Source organism: Zalophus californianus, chromosome 7 (genome assembly GCF_009762305.2).
Source record: "Zalophus californianus isolate mZalCal1 chromosome 7, mZalCal1.pri.v2, whole genome shotgun sequence".
Taxonomy (NCBI): domain Eukaryota; kingdom Metazoa; phylum Chordata; class Mammalia; order Carnivora; family Otariidae; genus Zalophus; species Zalophus californianus.
In genome coordinates this window covers 34659220-34678821 of record NC_045601.1, presented here as the reverse complement: position 1 = coordinate 34678821, position 19602 = coordinate 34659220, and the positions used below count along the sequence as shown (strand labels likewise).

Here is a 19602-nt window from a genome sequence, read left to right as displayed (position 1 = left end):
ATAAATAAAGAGAACAATCCTATGCATGCCTAGGAAGAAGAAAATAGGCTACCAGCAAAACACCTCAAATCAGGCTTGTCTGCAAAACAAAATGCCGGAAAACAACATCCTGGCTAGATGTCACTTTCTTGAATTCTCTTGATTTCCCCAAATCTGGTTTGGGGCTCCCTGTATGTTCAGAGACTTCTGTACTTCTCCTATTAAATAATTCTTATTTTATCCTGATATATATATATATATAATATATATATATATATATATACTTGTCTCCCTCTGTTACATTATGAGAGAAGTCTCTTTACAGCTTAATTTCTGTAAATTCTATAAAAATGAGATGATAAGGTAAAATGACTCTGTAAATTTCAATCTTCATAACAAAAAGAGGTTGAGAAAAACCCATACCTACCTCCTCCTTGCCACAAAAAGACAAAAAAACCACACACAATTTCTTTCTTATTCAATAGGATTACGGTTTCTGGACACTCATCAATTTTAGTAAATGCAGGAAGCAATTTTAATGTTATGTTCATTGATGTTTCCCAAGTGACTAAACTAGCACAGTACAAAGCATATAATAGACACATGATGAATATGTGTTTAATGGAAGCATAGAAACACTCGAATTAAAATTTTAAGCTATTTCCCATGAAATGGTGTTAATGGTTGCTGTTTTTATCTCCTCCATAGGCTTGTAACTGCAGCACAGTGGGATCCTTGGATTTCCAATGTAATATAAACACGGGCCAATGCAGCTGTCACCCCAAATTCTCCGGTGCCAAATGTACAGAGTGCAGCCGAGGTCACTGGAACTACCCTCATTGCACTCCCTGTGAGTGCTTCCTGCCCGGGACGGATGACAGGACCTGTGACCCAGAGACTAAAAAGTGCTCCTGTATTGATCAGACTGGGCAGTGCACCTGTAAGGTGTGTGCTGCCGAAATACACTAAAGGAAAACATTCCCTAGGTTCTCTTTCCATTGCTCACTTTTAACTTCATTCATGCTTCACTGCATTAAACAAATAGACAAAAATTCTTTGCCAGACACAATGTTTATTCATATATGTTCATTGGCATACAGATAAGCGCTGCTCTTTAAGAACTTGTTTTCAACCCAAATCCAACTTTGTTTCCAGTTGATAGAGATGGTATATTTTTAATGGTAAAGTTAAATTTCTCTTTACATATTTGCTTTGCTTAAACAGGAATAATTTGGGAAGGAAAAAAAAATGACAGTTCTCTTAAGCATCATCAGAGGAAAATCACAGCTAGATAATAAGACTTCTAAAAAACCATTTCTCTTCAAATTAATCCACAATCACTGTACACTGAAAAATATATTTGTTGCTGTGGAAGTTCAGTAAAATTTTATCACGTATAAACACTGACATAACAAACAGCGACTACATGCAAAATTCAGCTCTCCTTAATATTGTTAAATGATGTAGAAAAACAGCCAATTAAAAAAGATAAGAGGGATTCCCCCCCCCCCTTAGATATTTCTGAAAAATCAATCCCAGGATAAATGCTGTTAAGACTGTGTCAGAGGTAGCTTTTCAAGGAAAAATCCATGCAAAGAGGGACAGAGGACATAGGAAAATGAAATCCAGGGAGTGATTATTAAAATAGTCTTCAGAATTTAAGAAAATGGCAGCCCTTGCCATTGAAGTCCCCAGACAAAACACAAAGTCCAGTGCTGCATTATTACATACTATGATTACACACTGTATTTAATATGCATTCCTTGTGCTTATATACGCTACATAATGATAATTCTATAAACCCTCTATTTTAACACCCTGCCTGTTTTTTACAACTTTGTATCACACCACTGTCTGGGAATCAATGTTTCTGTTTTGCTTTTGAAATTCTCATGACTCTTTCATATTGCTCACAGCGGATATCAGGAAATGTGTTGCTTAGATTTTAAAACCAATATACAATAGCCTCTGCAATGTATTTATGTATAAATAAAGCCTTTTTTAGACTTCTGAAATCCTGACAAGGAAATTAACTACATATGCCATTTGAGATGTGAGTCTAATACTCAGTGTTCCTTTTTGGTTAATTAAGAAGAAGCATTACTCATTCTCAAGTTTATTTCTCTCATAACTTCATCATCTACCCTGAGGAACTCTCTCCTCTTCCTTCAGGTGAATGTAGAAGGTGTCCACTGTGATAGGTGCCAGCCGGGCAAATTTGGACTTGATGCCAAGAACCCACTAGGCTGCAGCAACTGCTATTGCTTCGGGGCTACTACCCAGTGCTCTGAAGCAAAAGGACTGATCCGTACGTGGGTGAGTAAGGAACCACTGAGCCATGTAATGGTATAATGTCAGTTCCTGCGGGTGTCCTTCAGCCAGGTACTGAGGGAGAGGAGGCAATGGTGAAACATTTAAGTAAGCTTTTCCCCTGTGCACATTTAGAACTGGGGCCATGTCACATTAGACAGTTGGGATAAATGCCTTTTTTTTTCCTCCTAAAAATAGCTCATTTATTGTTGATAAGGAAATAGATGCCCAGTGAGAAAGGGAGACGTTGTACCCAAAGCATTATGTTTGGGGGATGGGCAGCAGCTGCATTCTGGAGAGTGAGGGCACCAGAGCATGAATGCAGGCACGTGCTAAGGCAGTCATGAAAACCAGAACTTGTTGCACGTTCACTTGAACCAGCCTTAGAGAATCGCTGCCTTTTAGGGTGGCAGCATGTTCATTCTTACTTTCATTTTTCTCTAACTCTTCCCACTTTTAAGTTCTACTTTTTATTAGTGTAAAAGACCAATTTTCACAGATGTTGTAGTTTTCACTGTGCAAAAAGGCAGAAAGACTCATCCCCTGCCCTGGTGGCTCACGATGCACAAGTTTTCTTTCTCATCAGAACGAGAATGGGGCTGCAGACACACACAGTCCCTAACTTAGATTTAAAGGGGTGCCGGAAAGATGTGAGCTGAGTGCCCTGCTGTGTTTTGATACCCACGCAGGTGACTCTGAAGCCTGAGCAGACCATTCTGCCCCTGGTGGACGAGGCCCTGCAGCACACCACTACCAAAGGCATCGTTTTTCAACACCCAGAGATTGTTGCACACATGGACCTCGTGAGACAGGAACTCCGTCTGGAACCTTTTTATTGGAAACTTCCAGAACAGTTTGAAGGACGGAAGGTAAGGACAAGAACTTCAAAGTCATACGAGAACAAAGTAAAATATGCTTTTGGACTCATGCCATTTGGGGCTTTATCTGACACGTCACTCCTCACTTTATTTTGTCAGTTGATGGCCTACGGTGGCAAACTCAAGTACGCAATCTATTTTGAGGCTCGGGAAGAGACAGGTTTCTCTACCTATAATCCTCAAGTTATCATTCGAGGTGGTACCCCTACGCATGCTAGAATTATCATCAGGCATATGGCTGCTCCTCTAATTGGCCAATTGACACGGCATGAAATCGAAATGACGGAGGTAAGCTTATTAGTTTGGTGCAAGGATGCCAGTGGTTTTGCATTTAGTTTCATCAAAGTGGTTTCTTTTCCTATTAACAGAAAGAATGGAAATATTACGGTGATGATCCTCGAATCAGTAGAACAGTGACCCGTGAAGACTTCTTGGATATTCTATATGATATTCATTATATTCTTATCAAGGCAACTTATGGAAATATCATGAGACAAAGCAGGTAAACTGTAATAGAACAAAAGTTCAATTCTTATTTTAGAGTCGTCTATAGGTAAGATTGATGAGACACCGAAAAGAAAGATTTAGAAGTGTTTGGTTTGGGAGTGTGATGATAGAAGACAAGTCAAGGATGGCTTCCAGGTCACCTGGTGGAAGATGATACCGTTTCCGCCCCAAAACAAAATAGGATGAGAAGCAAGTTTAAGGGGGGGGGAGTCAAGTTGACCTTTGATCTGGTGAATTTTAGACACCAGTCAGAAATTCAGAAGGAAAAGCCCTGCAGGGTAGAGATAGATAACTGTTGTGCTATAAATAGATTACAAGATTGCTGAGAAAGTGACCCCCTTCAACCTTCAGGGGAGCCAGGCAGGGTCAAATTGGTCTCGTCTTTTCCAACCGTGAGCATTCTCAAGTGTTCATCCCAGTGTGCCCTACAATATTGTCCCTTTCACTGTGCATCATAATGTGAAAAGATTGGGAATCACACCAAATAGAGAACAGAAGAATAGTAAGAATAAATGTGGTGTCATGGAAGCTAAAAGATGAAAATACTACAAAGGAGTATCGTGTTTTCGCGTAACCCAAAGAGGTCAGCTAAAATGAGGCTTTTGAGACTGACACCTAGGATCACACTGGTCCCATTCATAATACCAATTTTTGTAGAATCCTGGTGCAAATCTCAAAGTTTTGAGCTATATGAATGGGACACAGTGGCCCTAACATTATGGGCGTAGACTATTGTTTTCCAGGAAGATAAATGTAGAAGGGAGGAATGAGATAGTGTCAAAGATCAAAGGATGATCGTTTAATCTGAGTGAGAAGTAAACTTGTTTACAAACCCTGAGGGAAAGGAGTCTGTAGCAAGATATACATTAAAAATGATAGGATAAAGAGAAAATAATGGAGAAGGCAGGAGATTTCAACATGGGCACACATGATCATTTTCTAGAGTGGAAGGGACAATTTATCCAATGAGGTAAAATGAGGAATTGCTCACATGTAGCTACGTTTCCTACCATGGAGGCAGAAAGGTGAGCTGAGTTCGTACACATAGTCTCAATTTGTCTGACATGTCAGTTTCTCTGTTCCTGTAAGAATATGGAATCAATAGATGTTTCAAAACAGTCTTATATAATAAATTAGTAGATCAGTTTAGGAAAACAAAACAAAAGAAAAAAATTATGAAGTCTTTTATTGGCAAACCAATGAATATATAAATTCCGCATTTCAGATATTTAAATTATACTAAACATAGGAGAAGATTTTTTTCTTTGTTGAAGAAGATCCATATTATTCTTCCGATTGTACCATAAGTAGGGACTTTGGGTAAAAGAATAAATCCAGGATCAAAATTCATTTTCAAATCTGTATCCCTTTGGTGTTCTTTTTATTTTCTCACTTCTAAGATTATTTTATGTGAAATAATTAAAAAATAAAGGCATGTGCCAAAAAATGTACTGTCAGCAATAGCATTAATTATTTTAAAATATCAATTGTAAATCAGGTGGCAGAAGCCAAGCCATGTTCGTATGTCATGGAAGACAGTGGGTAACTTTGTGAGGATGGAGATAATTATTTTGCAAATTCTTCCATGCTGCAGTGAGTTGGGTAGCACACAGAACATTGTGTTAGTGGAACTGATAGAAATAATGTTGTCGGGTGCCTGGGTGGCTCAGATGGTTAAGCGACTGCCTTCGGCTCAGGTCATGATCCTGGAGTCCCGGGATCGAGTCCCACATCGGGCTCCCTGCTCGGCAGGGAGTCTGCTTCTCCCTCTGACCCTCTTCCCTCTCATGCCCTCTGTCTCTCATTCTCTCTCTCTCAAATAAATAAATAAAATCTTTAAAAAAAAAAATGTTGTCATGCACTTTTCATTATACTTTCTTTGCTTCCCTCATACTGATTCCTTTTTATGGGGTGAAACACCACCTTTATTCTGGTGCACCCCCCACCCCGTAAGTCTCTTTCTCTTATCATATTATTCACAGACCTCCCTAAATAAAATTCTTTGGTTTAAGAGATCATTTTGTGAAGCTTAAGGATAAATACATACATACATACATACATACAATCACTTGTTCTAGACTCAATAAAAACTAAAGCCATTGTCTGTCAACAATAAGAATATAAATAAAGCAATGGATCAGCACTTAATTTTCTAATACAGTGGAATTGTGACAACAGTGAAAAATCTATTTGAATCTTCCCTCAAAGATAGTTAGAACATAATCCTGCATCTTTGTTCAGTTACAAATTTAAAATAATCTCAGAAGCAGAGAGTTTGAGAGTTTTACTTGTAGTTTGAGACTTTGTATATAATGTCAATGCTGACATTGCCTTTTTTTCTTCTCTTACATTCATTTGAAGGATGTAACAACTTTGCATTTCAGCCTTCACTTAAATAGAAGCTTGAGTTTGGCCAAATCCCTGATTCAAGCAAAACAGTTGCTCTTTCAGCCCCTGAGAAAAACCAGGTGCATTGCAGAAATATCTGTTGTTGACATACAATTCAAATTTTATTCAGTTTTTTAAATACTCACTAGCCTGTTGTGTGCATGCATGTGGGAAAGAAAAGAAGATGATGCTAGTAAACCCTCATGTTATGAAATACCATCTGATGCCAACAGAGAGGACTCATAAACAAACCTCAGATGACCTGCTCATTCCCACAGAGAATCCAGGGGAACATAAAGGTAGAGTCTTTCTTACAGGAGGGGAGTGGTTTGTTTATAGATCAAACTGCTCTGTGTACTCTAAGGAGGGGAGAGTGAAACCTGAATTTTAATTGAACATGTGTTCCATAAAGGCTGGCTGGTCTTCCGCCGGCTGATTCCATTCTAGCGAAGTCAGGGTGCGCATCCATAATTCAGTGTCAATAAAATCTAGCTAGGCTTGTTATAAAGTTTATGATTCAAGCTCCTTAAGCTATTGGAGGTGACTTTTAGTGAAGCAAAACTATTCATTTTCTCATTTAAAAGTTTATTTGCAGAACTTTTCATGTTCCCCGTTAGTCAGTCATGAAATAGTCTGAGTTTATGGACCGCATATATTTTTTAATGCCTAATTTCAAATGAATGTAAAAGGTACCAACATTTTCACCAGGAATGTATCTTTTTCAATTTTAAGGACCTTTCTACCAATAGGAAAGGTGAGTTAAATTAGTTGAAGGGCTTATTTAATAAAATTAACAAAATCACTGATTTGAAAGTTTCTTTATCCTTTCTCCAGTAAGATCAACATTACTGGATTATGTTCAGTCAGTTTCTAGACGTTTTTCTAAAGTTCTTGAAAGGACATTCAGAGACTCGAAAGGAAGAAATCGGGCTAGTTATAAATTAAAAGCAATTTCACTAGTGACTACAGGAGATACTCTAATGGGGAATGACCTTGGTTTGTCTGTTGGAAGGAATATAAATGTCTAATTAATTGGCCATGTCTACCTGAAGCCACTCACATTTTAAAATGTGGGGAAAAAGATCTTTATAATAACTTCTCAACAGGACATCAGACATCTAATTTACTAAACTCCTTATGATTTATGTGAATATTTTGCTGATGTGTAATCTCAGCCTTTGAGGAAGCAAAGATGCAGGACTATGATGTGGCACATGAGTCCCTGGAATTTAGGCAGCTTGAAAACAATAGGACAAGCTTGAGGTTATTGACAAAAACCTGAGAAGACTCCTTTTGTAGGATTGGGTGCTTGCTACGTGAGCTTAATTTATGGGTGTGATAATCTAAATGTACTCGCTGTTTGCAGGATTTCTGAGATCTCAATGGAGGAAGCTGAACAAGGGCACCTAACAGCTGTGACTTCTCCAGCTCGCTCCATAGAAAGATGTGATTGTCCCCCAGGCTATTCTGGTCTGTCCTGTGAGGTAAGGGGCTACTGCTAACCTGCGTAAGTTCAACTCACCTAACCAGCCAAATCGAAATCCTTCCAGAACTATCTTGGCTGCAATGAGTTTTCCTTGTTCATGCATGTCCTTAACCTATTTTTTGTTTTTAACCCTCCACTCACATCATGAGACACAGTAGGAGGAGGATGGTGTTACTGTGACCTAGAAGTAGGAATCACATCTGAAGGGAAATATTTGATGAAAATTAAAAGATTTGTCAAAATACGGAGCGGTCAGGAAACAAGAATGTTTTCATAAGGCACCTTTAGTATATCTGAGCTATTTTCTCGGCACCTCTTCTGAATGGCTAAAGACATTTAAGCTGCAATGATTATGAGATAGGATTATATTGGGTTTTGAAAGATTGTTTTTGTGTGGAACATGACAAAACGTAGGCACTGAATAGCAGACTGTTTCCTTCAATGTAAGCTTCCCAAAAGGACATATATTTTTCCCACAATGCCACTATCATCCAGTCGTTAATATTTTTAAAAATTGCTTATTTTGCTCTCTGGGATTTTCCTTTGATTATCTTTAGAACTGGTATATTTTCTAGATCTTTATCCTCTGGAAGCCTATTTAATTTTTGTGAATATTAAATATCAATAGGAAGAGTATAATATAGGGGAAAGTGGGATGGATGGGAAACTGGACTGGTCTGAATCTCGACTTCACCATGTACCAGGACTGAGACCTTGCACCATTTACTAAACTTCCAAGCCCCTTACTGCCACCACACTTGCTCCTCTCCTGCAGACCATAGTCCTCCCCACAGTGCAACAACCAAAGGTGTAGGAGGGGGCGTCCAGGATCTGCTCCAGTCCTGCAGTGTAGATGCCTTCCTGGTAGGCAGATTGGTTGGGGCCCACTGCATAGCTGGTTAGATATTCTTAATGTCTCTCCTACTGCAGCTGATGAATCATATGAAGACGAAATGACCTATGACCCTAAAGCACTATTACGGTGCCTGGCAGTAGTCAACGTTGGTTGATGTTAATAGTGTTATTACAGAATAATTAGTTATATATCCATGCATTGATTTCTTTATAGAAAACGGTATGCATCTTTTGTAAATAGGATTTAAGGAGTTTTGGTAAGTATGGCTCATAAGGCAGATGGTGGCACCAGCTCAAAACTAAAGTAACTTAAAAATAATGAATATAAATATCTTGAAATGTAGCATATTATGATGAAAAGAAAAAGGAGTTTGGTTTCAGCGATTCCTCCCTAGCTCCACTACTCGGGCAGGGCATTCACTCTGTTTGTTGCTGGCCCTTAGGATTTTTACCTGTAGAGTCATGAGGATTGGTTTAAATGAAAATATGTATGTGAAAGCCCTATTATGATCTGAAATGCTATTCAACTTAGTTACCATTATATAAATTCCATGCTGTTCAGAGAACAAGTTCATAAGAATAAATGCAAACATCTGTAAAACACCCTTGGAATAATTTTATAGCTTTGTGGCTGCTCTGAAAGGCAATATTCATATGAATGTGTCTATTTTGATCTAATAAATAGTCAAATAACCCACCTCATTATGAAGTCATAACTCCTACCTATACATATATGCACTTGTACACATACTAGTAAGTTATTTATTGCATTTATATGCACAACCAACCAAAATACACATATGCACACAGTGTAGATGTGAACAATGAGACAGTGAACGTGGCGCATATAAAACATGCTACCTTTCCAATGAGCATAAAAGACTTAAAGACGGAAGACAGAAAGAACTTGAGATTGTTCTACACAAGAATTTTATCCCAAGAAGCGTTTGGCTGTACTGTTGGTTTACTGTGTGACCTTGGTCAACTCTTTAATTGTTATAGGCCTTAGTTGCTATATAGTTATCCAATCTATAAAATAACAGGTTGGGTTTTGAAGTTCTAAAATTCTCTGGCTCTGCAATATTATTTTGCTATAAAAGGTATTGTGTAAGTAGTCAAGATTGACCTTTAGCCGTCTTAAAGAGAAAGCTACCACAGCTATATTTTTTTCTGCATGTATTTAAAAGAATACTGTTCACTTACAAATAAAAATGTGAGTAGAGGAGCAAATTATTTTAATGCGGTCTACCTTCCATTCCAGATTTTAAATGTTAAAAGCTCTTATTGCTGTGATTGGTAGGTTTTTTAAATAACATATTCTAAAACATGCTTTTCCATTAATCTTAGTAATTTTCCATCATTATGTGAAAATATATATTAGCACAAATAAAGAAACTGATAAATGAAGAAGATTAAGAAAACTAGGAACACATACAAAACAGCATCTGCATTGGTGGCTTCGCCTATATCCTGTGAATTTCACTTAAGCTCCTATTTACAGACAATAATTACAGTAATATCCTAGTGTTGAGATTATGGGGATAAAGGCCTATCTCTCATAATAAGGTGCCTGAGGTGTTCTCCACATCCCATTGCCTCTAATCCATTATACATCTTATTTATAATTCATCTTGATTCTGAAGTGTAATTGCCCAAGCATAAAATCTAATCATCAAAGCAAGAGCTAAGGACAGTTTTGAAATAATACCTCCCATTCCAGTAACATATGCTTTGGGTCATGAATACACAAAGCAATTCCTTTACAATACTTTCGCCAAATGTATGGTATTCTAGAGACATTTGCATTTACAAGCTCTTCATTTTCTGTTTTTACCCAAAATGTGGTTGCAAATAAACAGAATTAAGTGTTAGTTACTGCTGAAAATATAGCCAACTGTGAAGACACTTAGCCTTTGCTTGTTACCTGTCATCTTATAATGCTTCGGCCCTATTCATTGAGAATATTAGTTCTAGAAATGCCCACTTATTACAATCTATGATTTGGTGTAAAGATGAGATTACCTTTAGAAGTCAAATAAAGGACTCATTTTCCCTACCACATTTGTTGGTGTGGGAGCCATTGAGTTTCTCACCATTGTCTGAGTTCACATGATTGCCTGACTGACCTAAACTCAGGTTAGTTTGTATGTAGAAATGGAAATAGTCAGCACTGAGTATATGGTTCTCTGCAATAAGATTATGGTGATCAAACAGTTGCAGATGATTTCTAGATCATATGTTGCGCAGTTCAGCCTCTGTCTCCTCACCCTCATGTTATAATAGGGGGCTCACGGTTGAATGGCTGCTGTCTACTGGGTCACCATTCAGAAGCTGTTACTTTTGGCTACTAAAAATAATTTTTTACATATCCCCAAAATGTATACCTATTATCAACTCATAAAACTCAAAAGACAAAATCATGAAAATAGACTTTTCTTCTTCCATACACACATCTCTTGGGATACCCTTTACCACTTTTGTTATATGTGGAAGATCCAAAGACTGTTTTCCTGTGCACAAAAATATTGAGGCACATGGTATGGGTAAGTAGGCAGACATGGATATTCTGTTACCCAATGCAACGTAGAACAATTACTGTTGTTTTTATTTTTAGTCTGTCTTCAATGACTATATTTAAAAAATTATCTGGAATAGAGGCATCTATGTTGATTTATTATATGTGAAGCACTAAACATACATCATCTTCTTTAATCCTCACAACAACCTTATAAAAGAAAAAAACAACTTACCGTTTACTGAATGCCTACTGTATCCTGCACAACCTTTCCTAATATACCTACACCAACACTGAGTATGTATTATGACCCCCATGTTAGGGATGAGGAAATGGAAGCCCAGGCAGGTTACAAAACCTGCCCACGGCCACACAGCTAGAAAACAGCAAAACTGCAATTTGAGCCCAGTTAAGTCTGTTTCAAAAAACCTAGATGCACTTACATACTCAATTCTGATGTTCTACAAGATCCTTATGTTCCAGGTGAGGAAACTGCAGCCTGCAGTGTTCAACGCCTGTGTAAAATTATATTAGTGAGCAGTGAACAAGAATGAAACTGAGGATTGCCTGGTTGCAAAACACGCGTGACGATATCAGATAGGGTTTCCATTGGCAACAAGCACAAGTGTTCTTGTTAAAGTCTGAGGAGAGAGGTGGGAAATGGTGTGTAACCCTGCACCTGGACCTGTGGGTTCTCTATTCTCTTTGTCTCCATCCTCCCACGTTTTTATGCAATTCGAACATTTTGATGAGATGCCATATTATGAAAATAAAGATAGAAGGACTGCAGAAGACAATTGTGCTAAGAATAACTTTAGCACAAGGAAAGAGAACTTTGGAAAAGTTTGAGTGAGGAAAAAAAGGGACAGTGTTTATTTGCTTTTTTTAAATTCTCCATTTTGTCTCAGAAAGGATTGTAGACAGGACTTGAAAAAATAGCTATTGTCTTTCCTCTTTTTATTCCAACTCAAGTATAATCATTCTCATAAATGTTGCCCCAGTTCACTGAGAACATCTGACATTGAAAAACTTGCAAAAATACCAAAAAAGTGGAAAGAATAAATACAAAAAGGATCCAAGAAAGGAGGGGATTAAGATGAAACAAATACATCCAGTTCCTGTAAAGAGTGTTTTAAGGTGCTAACTCTTGCATTGTCTCTTGCTTTGCTCACTCTTAGAAATTTGATCTAGCAGGACATAAAATTTAATCTAGAGTGTTAGAACAAAAGATTCAGAAATCATCTGAGTTAATACACCCGCTCATTTGTGGGGTGGGGAAACCACGTCTTAATTATGCCGCGCAACTTGCCTGTATCCCTTAGAAAAAACTAACTTGTAAGATCAAGGCTTCCATATTCATTTGTGTCACAGTATTGGAGTCTCTATGCCCTTTAAAAGCCACACATTACCAGCAGAGAGTGAGGAGCATGCCAGCGATTCTCAATTCTGGCTGCTTCTTAGACCCATCTAGGAGTTTTAAAACAAACCCTGGCCCTAATCTCTACCAATTAAATAAGAATTTCTAGAGGTGGGGTGCCTGGGTGGCTCAGTCGGTTGAGCATCCAACTTTTGGCTTTGGCTCAGGTCATGATCTCAGGGTCATGAGATTGAGCCCCACATGAGGCTCCTCGCTGGTTGGGGAGTCTGCTTGAGATTCTCTCTCCCTCTCCCTTTGCCCCTCCCCCCCCTCAACTAAATAAATAAAATATTTTTTTAAGAATTTAAAAGTTAAAAAAAAAAAGAATTTCTGGAGGTGGAACCAGGCATCAGTATATAAAACCCCTCAGATGATTCTATGTGCAGCCAGGGTTGGGAACCGCAAAGATAGGCCTAGAAGGTTCAACGTAGAGCTCCAGTGGGAGCTCAGGCTCAGACTCCCATTACAGGTGCTTTTCGGCTTCGTCCTGTTCTCTTTCCTGGGAAGAGTCATAGTAATATGGGTAATTGGGTGTGTGTTACAGTAAACTTCACCTGCCCTGCTCACCTTCAGGTTTCAGTACATAACACTGAATTTCATGTAATTCCTCAATGAAAAGTCCTGTTTCTGAACTTTATTCTTCCTCTGAGACTTGTCTTGAACTTCTGTTTGAGGTATAAAATGGAGCTAGAAAAACTGTCTATTTGTGTGATTTTCACATTCACACACACAGACACAGACACATAGAGACACACACACCTCTACACACACCTACACACACACACCCCCCAAGCAAATACACCAGTAAAATAACAATAATTATATAGGGCGCCTGGGTGACTCAGATGGTTAAGCATCTGCCTTCGGCTCAGGTCATGATCCCAGGGTCCTGGGATCGAGTCCCGCATCGGGCTCCCTGCTCCTTGGGAGCCTGCTTCTCCCTCTGCCTCTCTCTCTCTCTCTCTCTCTGTCTCTCATGAATAAATAAATAAAATCTTAAAAAAAACAATAATTATATAGGTATCCAAGGATGAAATCCATGTAAAGAAAATCCAGTTTTATTCTGTAATCAGCATACTAAAGAACTGGAGCAACTCATACTGTGAAATATTTTTAAATACACTTTGAATGGTTTCTTTAGTTTCTTAAATGAGTTCCTCAGCCATAATATCTAGGCCTTATTTGGTAACAATAGCAATATGAACCTTGATTTTAAATAATATGAATAAACTTATTAAAATATATGATTAAGTCCACTATAAAATAAATGAGACTCAAAATATTTTGAATACTGTTCCCGATTTTCTTTTATCAGCTTGCTCAAAGCTGGGACATTATTTAATCTCATTAAAATATCTTATAGGCTGTGATAAAAGCAGAGAGACTCTTAATTGAATGCTTAATTGAGGTGCTTTTGCAGTATCCAAATCAAAATAAGTGAGGGAGTGTTGACTATCGATCTTTTTCTTTCTCCAAGGAACCTTTTTGTATATACCACCCTGGATGGTCTAGTCCAGAACCAAAAGAACTTAGAGGCATTGGGAAGTTTTTTTTTAATTTTTTTTATTTAAAGATTTTATTCATTCACTTGAGACAGAGAGATACAGAGAGAGAGCATGAACAAGGGGAGAGGCAGAGGGAGAGGGAGAAGCAGGCGCCCCGCTGAGCCAGGATCCCAATATGGGGCTCGATGCCAGGACCCTGGGATTATGACCCGAGCTGAAGGCAGACGCTTAACCATCTGAGCCACCCAGGTGCCCCCACTGGGAAGTTCTTAATGCATATGTTTTTTTCCTGCTTATTCGGCAATCATTCTTTCATCAACAGGAACAAGATATCCTGTGGAAAAAAATCCTACATAGCTAAGGTGGTAAAACGGTCCCTTTGTAATCTTCATTGGGATCTGAAGAACTAACTCTTACCTCTCACTCATAAATCAGTGTCTGATAAATGCGGTAGCTTTGCATACCAAGAGGACTGAGCCTGGAACCCAAGACCTTTCACATTATCTCTTCGGGGCTATGGGCTTCCTTCTCAAAAGCCAGAGATGTTTCTTTGATACATTTGCATAATAAACCCAAATGAAGATGGAAGTCTTGATTCTGCATATGTCAGCTTTGCTGGCAGTTTTCTGTTTGCTCTCAGATTTTTATTGCAAAATGAAAAAAATAGATCAGGGAAAGAGAAATTTTATTGGTGGTCTAATATTCCCAAGACATGAGAATTTTGAATTTCTTGCTTTTATCATCTTTAAATTATATCGATATAAAAAAATGCAACTGCGACACTTTTCTATTTATTTAATATTTCTCTGAGTCTCATTGGACATTAGCTAGTTATCCATCAAGCATAGCAGAAGCAGACTTTAGGTTGTCAAGGACATTGGAATTCTCTCTTTAGTCCAAATGACAATTTTATTTAAAAATAAGCCTCTTTCTCAAGAAAAAGATTAAAAAGATTATTTGAAGCTTTTTCAGATTGAGTGGTGTATGCAAATGACGGCCCTCCTTTGCTAAGGTCCGAGGTCTTGGATGCTTCCTGTATACGTTAAGGACCACACAGAAATACACATTAGGAATCAAAACTGGCCCTTGTGTTTATAAGTGATGTTACCTTTAATGCAGGTAGGGGGAAAGAAGTCCTTTTTCACCCCTGAGGAACCCAAGTATTGCTAAACCAAGATTTATAACTTGACTGTCCTAATTGCTTTCCTTTTCTTTTAGACATGCATGCCAGGATTTTATCGACTGCGGTCTGAGCCGGGTAGCCACACTCCTAGACCAACTCTGGGCACCTGCGTTCCATGTCAGTGTAATGGACACAGTAGCCTGTGTGATCCTGAAACCTCCAAATGCCAGGTATTTACCACGTCTTTCTTGACTAAGGCCCATGTGATCATTTATCTTTATACATGCTCAGATAGCATGTGCAGAGGCAAGCGAGCTAAACTGCAGGGAACTTAATTGTGTGTGTGTGTGTGTGTGTGTGTGTGTGTGTGTGTGTGTGTGTGTGAAATAAAACGTGGGAAAAAAGACATTTACCATAGTATACATTTTTTAAAGTAATTAAAAATTGATCATTGCAAAAACCACTGCTCGTGTCAAGAAATAAAATATTAACAGCATTTTAGGAGAACACCTGAGGACACTACTATTTATTTAAAAATCGTACGAGGGCCTTTTTTCTGATTACATACAAAAATAAACTTATAAAAAATCTGGAAATTATAAAAAAATAAAAAAAGCTAAAAGTCATCTAAAATTCAACATAAACATTTAATATTTTTGGTATTTTCTATGAGTTTTATGCATGTTTTTATAAATAAGATTCATATAATACCATAGGTGCCATTTTATGTTCTGCTTTTTAAATATACCTATTATGAGCGCGTTATGTTGCTGGATGTTCTTTGAAATCTTTAGTCTTTGATTAGATTATGAAATCCCTATTTCCCCCTCTCTCTTGAAGCATCACTTTTTGGCTTCTTTGCTATCTTAAAAAAATAATAGTAAAAATAAAAACAAAAAACAAAACAAAAATAGGGGCACCTGGGTGGTTCAGTTGGTTGAGCGATGGACTCTTGGTTTCTGCTCAGGTTATGATCTCTAACCAAAGACTAAAGATTTAATTTAACCACTTAATTTAACCCATAATTTACCACTTCCCATAGAATTCCAGCTACTCTTGTTGTTGTTGTTGTTGTATTAATGCTAACAGCCTGCCCTCCACCACTGCTATCCACCTTGGAACAATTGGGACTCTCAAGAAATTCAGGTTTGCCACGTCACCACATAGAGTTCCCCAGACTCTAAACCTCACCCAGGTCTGGACGTCAGATTTGCTAAACCCATTTCCCACCTCTCCTCATCTACTGAAACCCCTCCAGTGAGGCTTCTGGAAGTCAAGGTAGAAACTCAGCAAAACCCCCCACATATTCTCCCTCTTTGTTTAATGTTCTCTTTGTTTCGCTGTCCCCAACATACTGCTCCCCGTGGAGCCCTCCAAGTGGTAGCTCTTGCCTCACGCTCTTCATTTCCCTGAGTCTGAAGGCAGGTATCCTTGCTCCTCACTGCCCCTTTCCTGTCGTCCTCCCTTCTCCCCCATAACAACACGTGGCTTTGAATCTCATGCCCCCATCTATTTGCTCACTATACCTGCTCATCAATGTTCTCTCCTAACCCTCAGGTCACTCACCTCATTCCTTGAAGATTTTTCCTCTGTATCTTTGCCATTCTCTCTAGCACTATTCCTATCATAATTCTTGGTGATTTTAATGTTTGTGAAATTAACTCTTCCATACCCTTAACTCTGCTTCTTTTCCTCACTCCATGGTGCTATTCTAGAACTTGTCATTACGAGAAACACAGTCTCAAGGTCAACTGTCCTCTTCGACCACCATCTCTTTTCTTTACAATTCACTTCTTCTTGATACATCAACTCCAACCTTTTTAGTCTCACCATGGATGCTCACACCTTTTCATTGTTCCTTAGCTCCTTCATGCCCTAACTTTCTCAACCAGCTTAATATTCACGACCCTTCATTAGTATAGCTGCCTCGTAATGTTCATTTCTCTTGCTACTCCTTTGTTTTCACTCAGTTAATTCTAACGCTTGTTAAATCCTACTGCTCCATACCTATGCCTTCTAAGCTGAATGTGGCTGTTGAAAAACAACTATGTGTTCTAGTCTCACCATAAATTCATTATCACTCACTTCAGATCGACCCTTTGTGCTGCTCCGCAATCATATCACTTTACTTCAGTCCATTTCCTCTCCCACGTTTCTGGATGATTATTTCATGCCTTCCCCTTCCTCTTCAAGCCCTCAAACCCCTCTGCCAATCCTTTTCCAGACTTAATCTCAAGTGATGGTCATGCTTTTATTTCACTGAAAGATTAGAAGTAGTTGGAAAAGAACTAATAGGATCTTCCATTACCACATGCACCCACCTTTCTGCATCTCTGTGCAGTTACTCTGACTCTTCCATCATTTTAGATGAACTTTTCTTGTTTCTAGAAAAGACAAGTAGCCCTTTCTCCTGCTCAAGGTCATCATTCTGCCCATCCCTATTTCCCCTCTCTCTTGCAGCATCACTTTTTGGTTTCTTTGCTATCTTAAAAAAAAAAATAATAGTAAAAATAAAAACAAAAAACAAAACAAAAATAGGGGCACCTGGGTGGTTCAGTTGGTTGAGTGATGGACTCTTGGTTTCTGCTCGGGTTATGATCTCATGGGTCCCCCATGTGCATGTGTGTGCATGTGCTCTCTCTATCTCTAAAATAAATGGATGATTTTTTTTTAAGGTTTAATTTATTTTAGAGAGAGAGCATGGGTGTGTGCAAGGGGAGGGGCAGAGGGAGAAGGAGAGAGAATCTTAAGCAAACTCTGCCGCAGTGAGCATGGAGCCCCACTCAGGGCTTGATCCCAGGACCTGAAATCATTACCTGAGCCAAAATCAAGAGTCAGACATTTAACCAATTGAACCACCCAGGCACTCCATAAATGGATGAATCTTTTAAAAAATAAAATAAAATAATAAAATAAGATAAAAATAAAAACAAAGTCTCTTGACTTCACTTTCCCTCTTGACTTCTACCACTTCATTCCTCTCCTTATATACAGTGAAGAGTTGTTTATACTCTCTCTAGTTTCTCTCCTCCATTCTCTCTTGAATTACTAAAATCAGACTTTTACCTCTACCACTATACTGAAACCAGTGACTAATATTCAGCTATCAGCCTTCATCTTTCTTGATCGATCAGCAGCACTTGCTACTCTAAATCATCCATTCTTCTTTAAAGTTTTTGTTCACTTTGCGTCCCTGGACATGCTGTTCCAGGGATTTCTAAACCAGGTGACTACACCTTGTCTTCTTTGCTATATTTTCCTCCGCACCTGAAATCTACATACTGGGGTTTCCAGGATTCAATCCTTGGAACAGTTTGCTTCTCTAACTTATACTCATGGTGACCTTACCGAAGCACATGCCTTTCAGGACCTACACTGAGAGACCATGGTATTTAACATTGTTTCTATGATTAAATTTTAGATCCAACCCTTTAATCTCTCTGGAATTTATTGTGGTATGAAGAGGTATCTTTCTTCAAATATATATTACTTTATTTTTTATTTTATTTATTTTTACTTATTTTATTTAAATGCAATTAGTTAACATATAGTGTCAGATATAGAATTCAGTAATTCAGCAATGGCATATAACACCCAGTGCTCATTACTTCACATGCCCTCCTCAATTCCCATCACCTATTACTTTAAAGAAACATTTATTTATTAACATTTCCTTTATTAATACTTATTAACATTTCCTCCTTAATACATCGTGCTATCTGCATATATACAAATTTGTTTTATCCATATTAAGATATGTTTAAAGGATCATCTTTTCTGTACTATTTACCTTCTAGTTCTTATTATACTGTTCTGATCACCTTCATTTTATACTAAGTTACAATATCTGGCAAAGTAGGGGGTGCCTGGCTCAGTCGGTTAAACATCTGCCTTTGGCTCAGGTCATGATCCCAAGGTCCTGGGATCAGACCCCATGTCGGACTTCCCGCTCAATGGGAGTCTGCTTCTCCCTTTGCCCTTCCACCACCTCCTCCCCCTGCTCATACTCTCTCTCAAATAAATAAATAAAATCTTTTCTAAAAATCTGGCAAACTCAGGCCCTTTCTTCTTCTTTTTCTAATTTCTGGACTAGATGTAATTATGTATTCTTCCAGATGACATTCTGATTCAGTTTCAATCTCTTCACCAAAAAATGTTACTGGAATTTTTATTGGAATGGCATTAAACCTATGTGTAAAGAATTGCTGTCTTTACAATATCCAATTATCTTCCCTCAACCGAGTTGTATAACACTCTTTTCTATTCAAAATGTTTTGTGTCTCACAGTATACTGTTTTTATTATTAGCTGTATAGATTATGCATTTCTTATATTAAAGTTATTTCTGTGCATCTTACATTTTTACTTCAATGGTGAATGTTATATTTTTTTCTGTTTCAATATATTTACTAACTTGTTGTTACTGATAAACATTAACAGAATAGATTTTTGATATCCAACCACTTTGTTTTTAGTTCTAGGAGTTTCTCAGTTGATTCTTTCAGTTATTTTTATATTTACAATATATTATTTACAGATAGTTATAATTGTGCTTTTTCTTGCCAGAAGGTGTACCTAGTATAATAATTTTATGTTTTTGCCTTAAGTCTTCTAAAAATATTAAATAGGAGGGTAATCAG

At 38.0% G+C, this 19602-nt stretch overlaps 1 protein-coding gene across 8 annotated transcripts in view; it reads left to right on the top strand.

Annotated features, from left to right (window-relative positions):
* The window catches only part of LAMA2 (laminin subunit alpha 2), a 615089-nt gene that overhangs the window by 408744 nt on the left and 186743 nt on the right, over nt 1-19602 (top strand). For all 8 annotated transcript variants that reach the window (XM_027602582.2, XM_027602583.2, XM_027602581.2 and 5 more), the window contains 7 exons: nt 688-924; nt 2152-2295; nt 2979-3158; nt 3267-3455; nt 3536-3669; nt 7429-7546; nt 15059-15193. In XM_027602582.2, the coding sequence (XP_027458383.1) occupies nt 688-924; nt 2152-2295; nt 2979-3158; nt 3267-3455; nt 3536-3669; nt 7429-7546; nt 15059-15193 (1137 nt within the window). The remainder of the gene's footprint in view (nt 1-687; nt 925-2151; nt 2296-2978; nt 3159-3266; nt 3456-3535; nt 3670-7428; nt 7547-15058; nt 15194-19602) is intronic.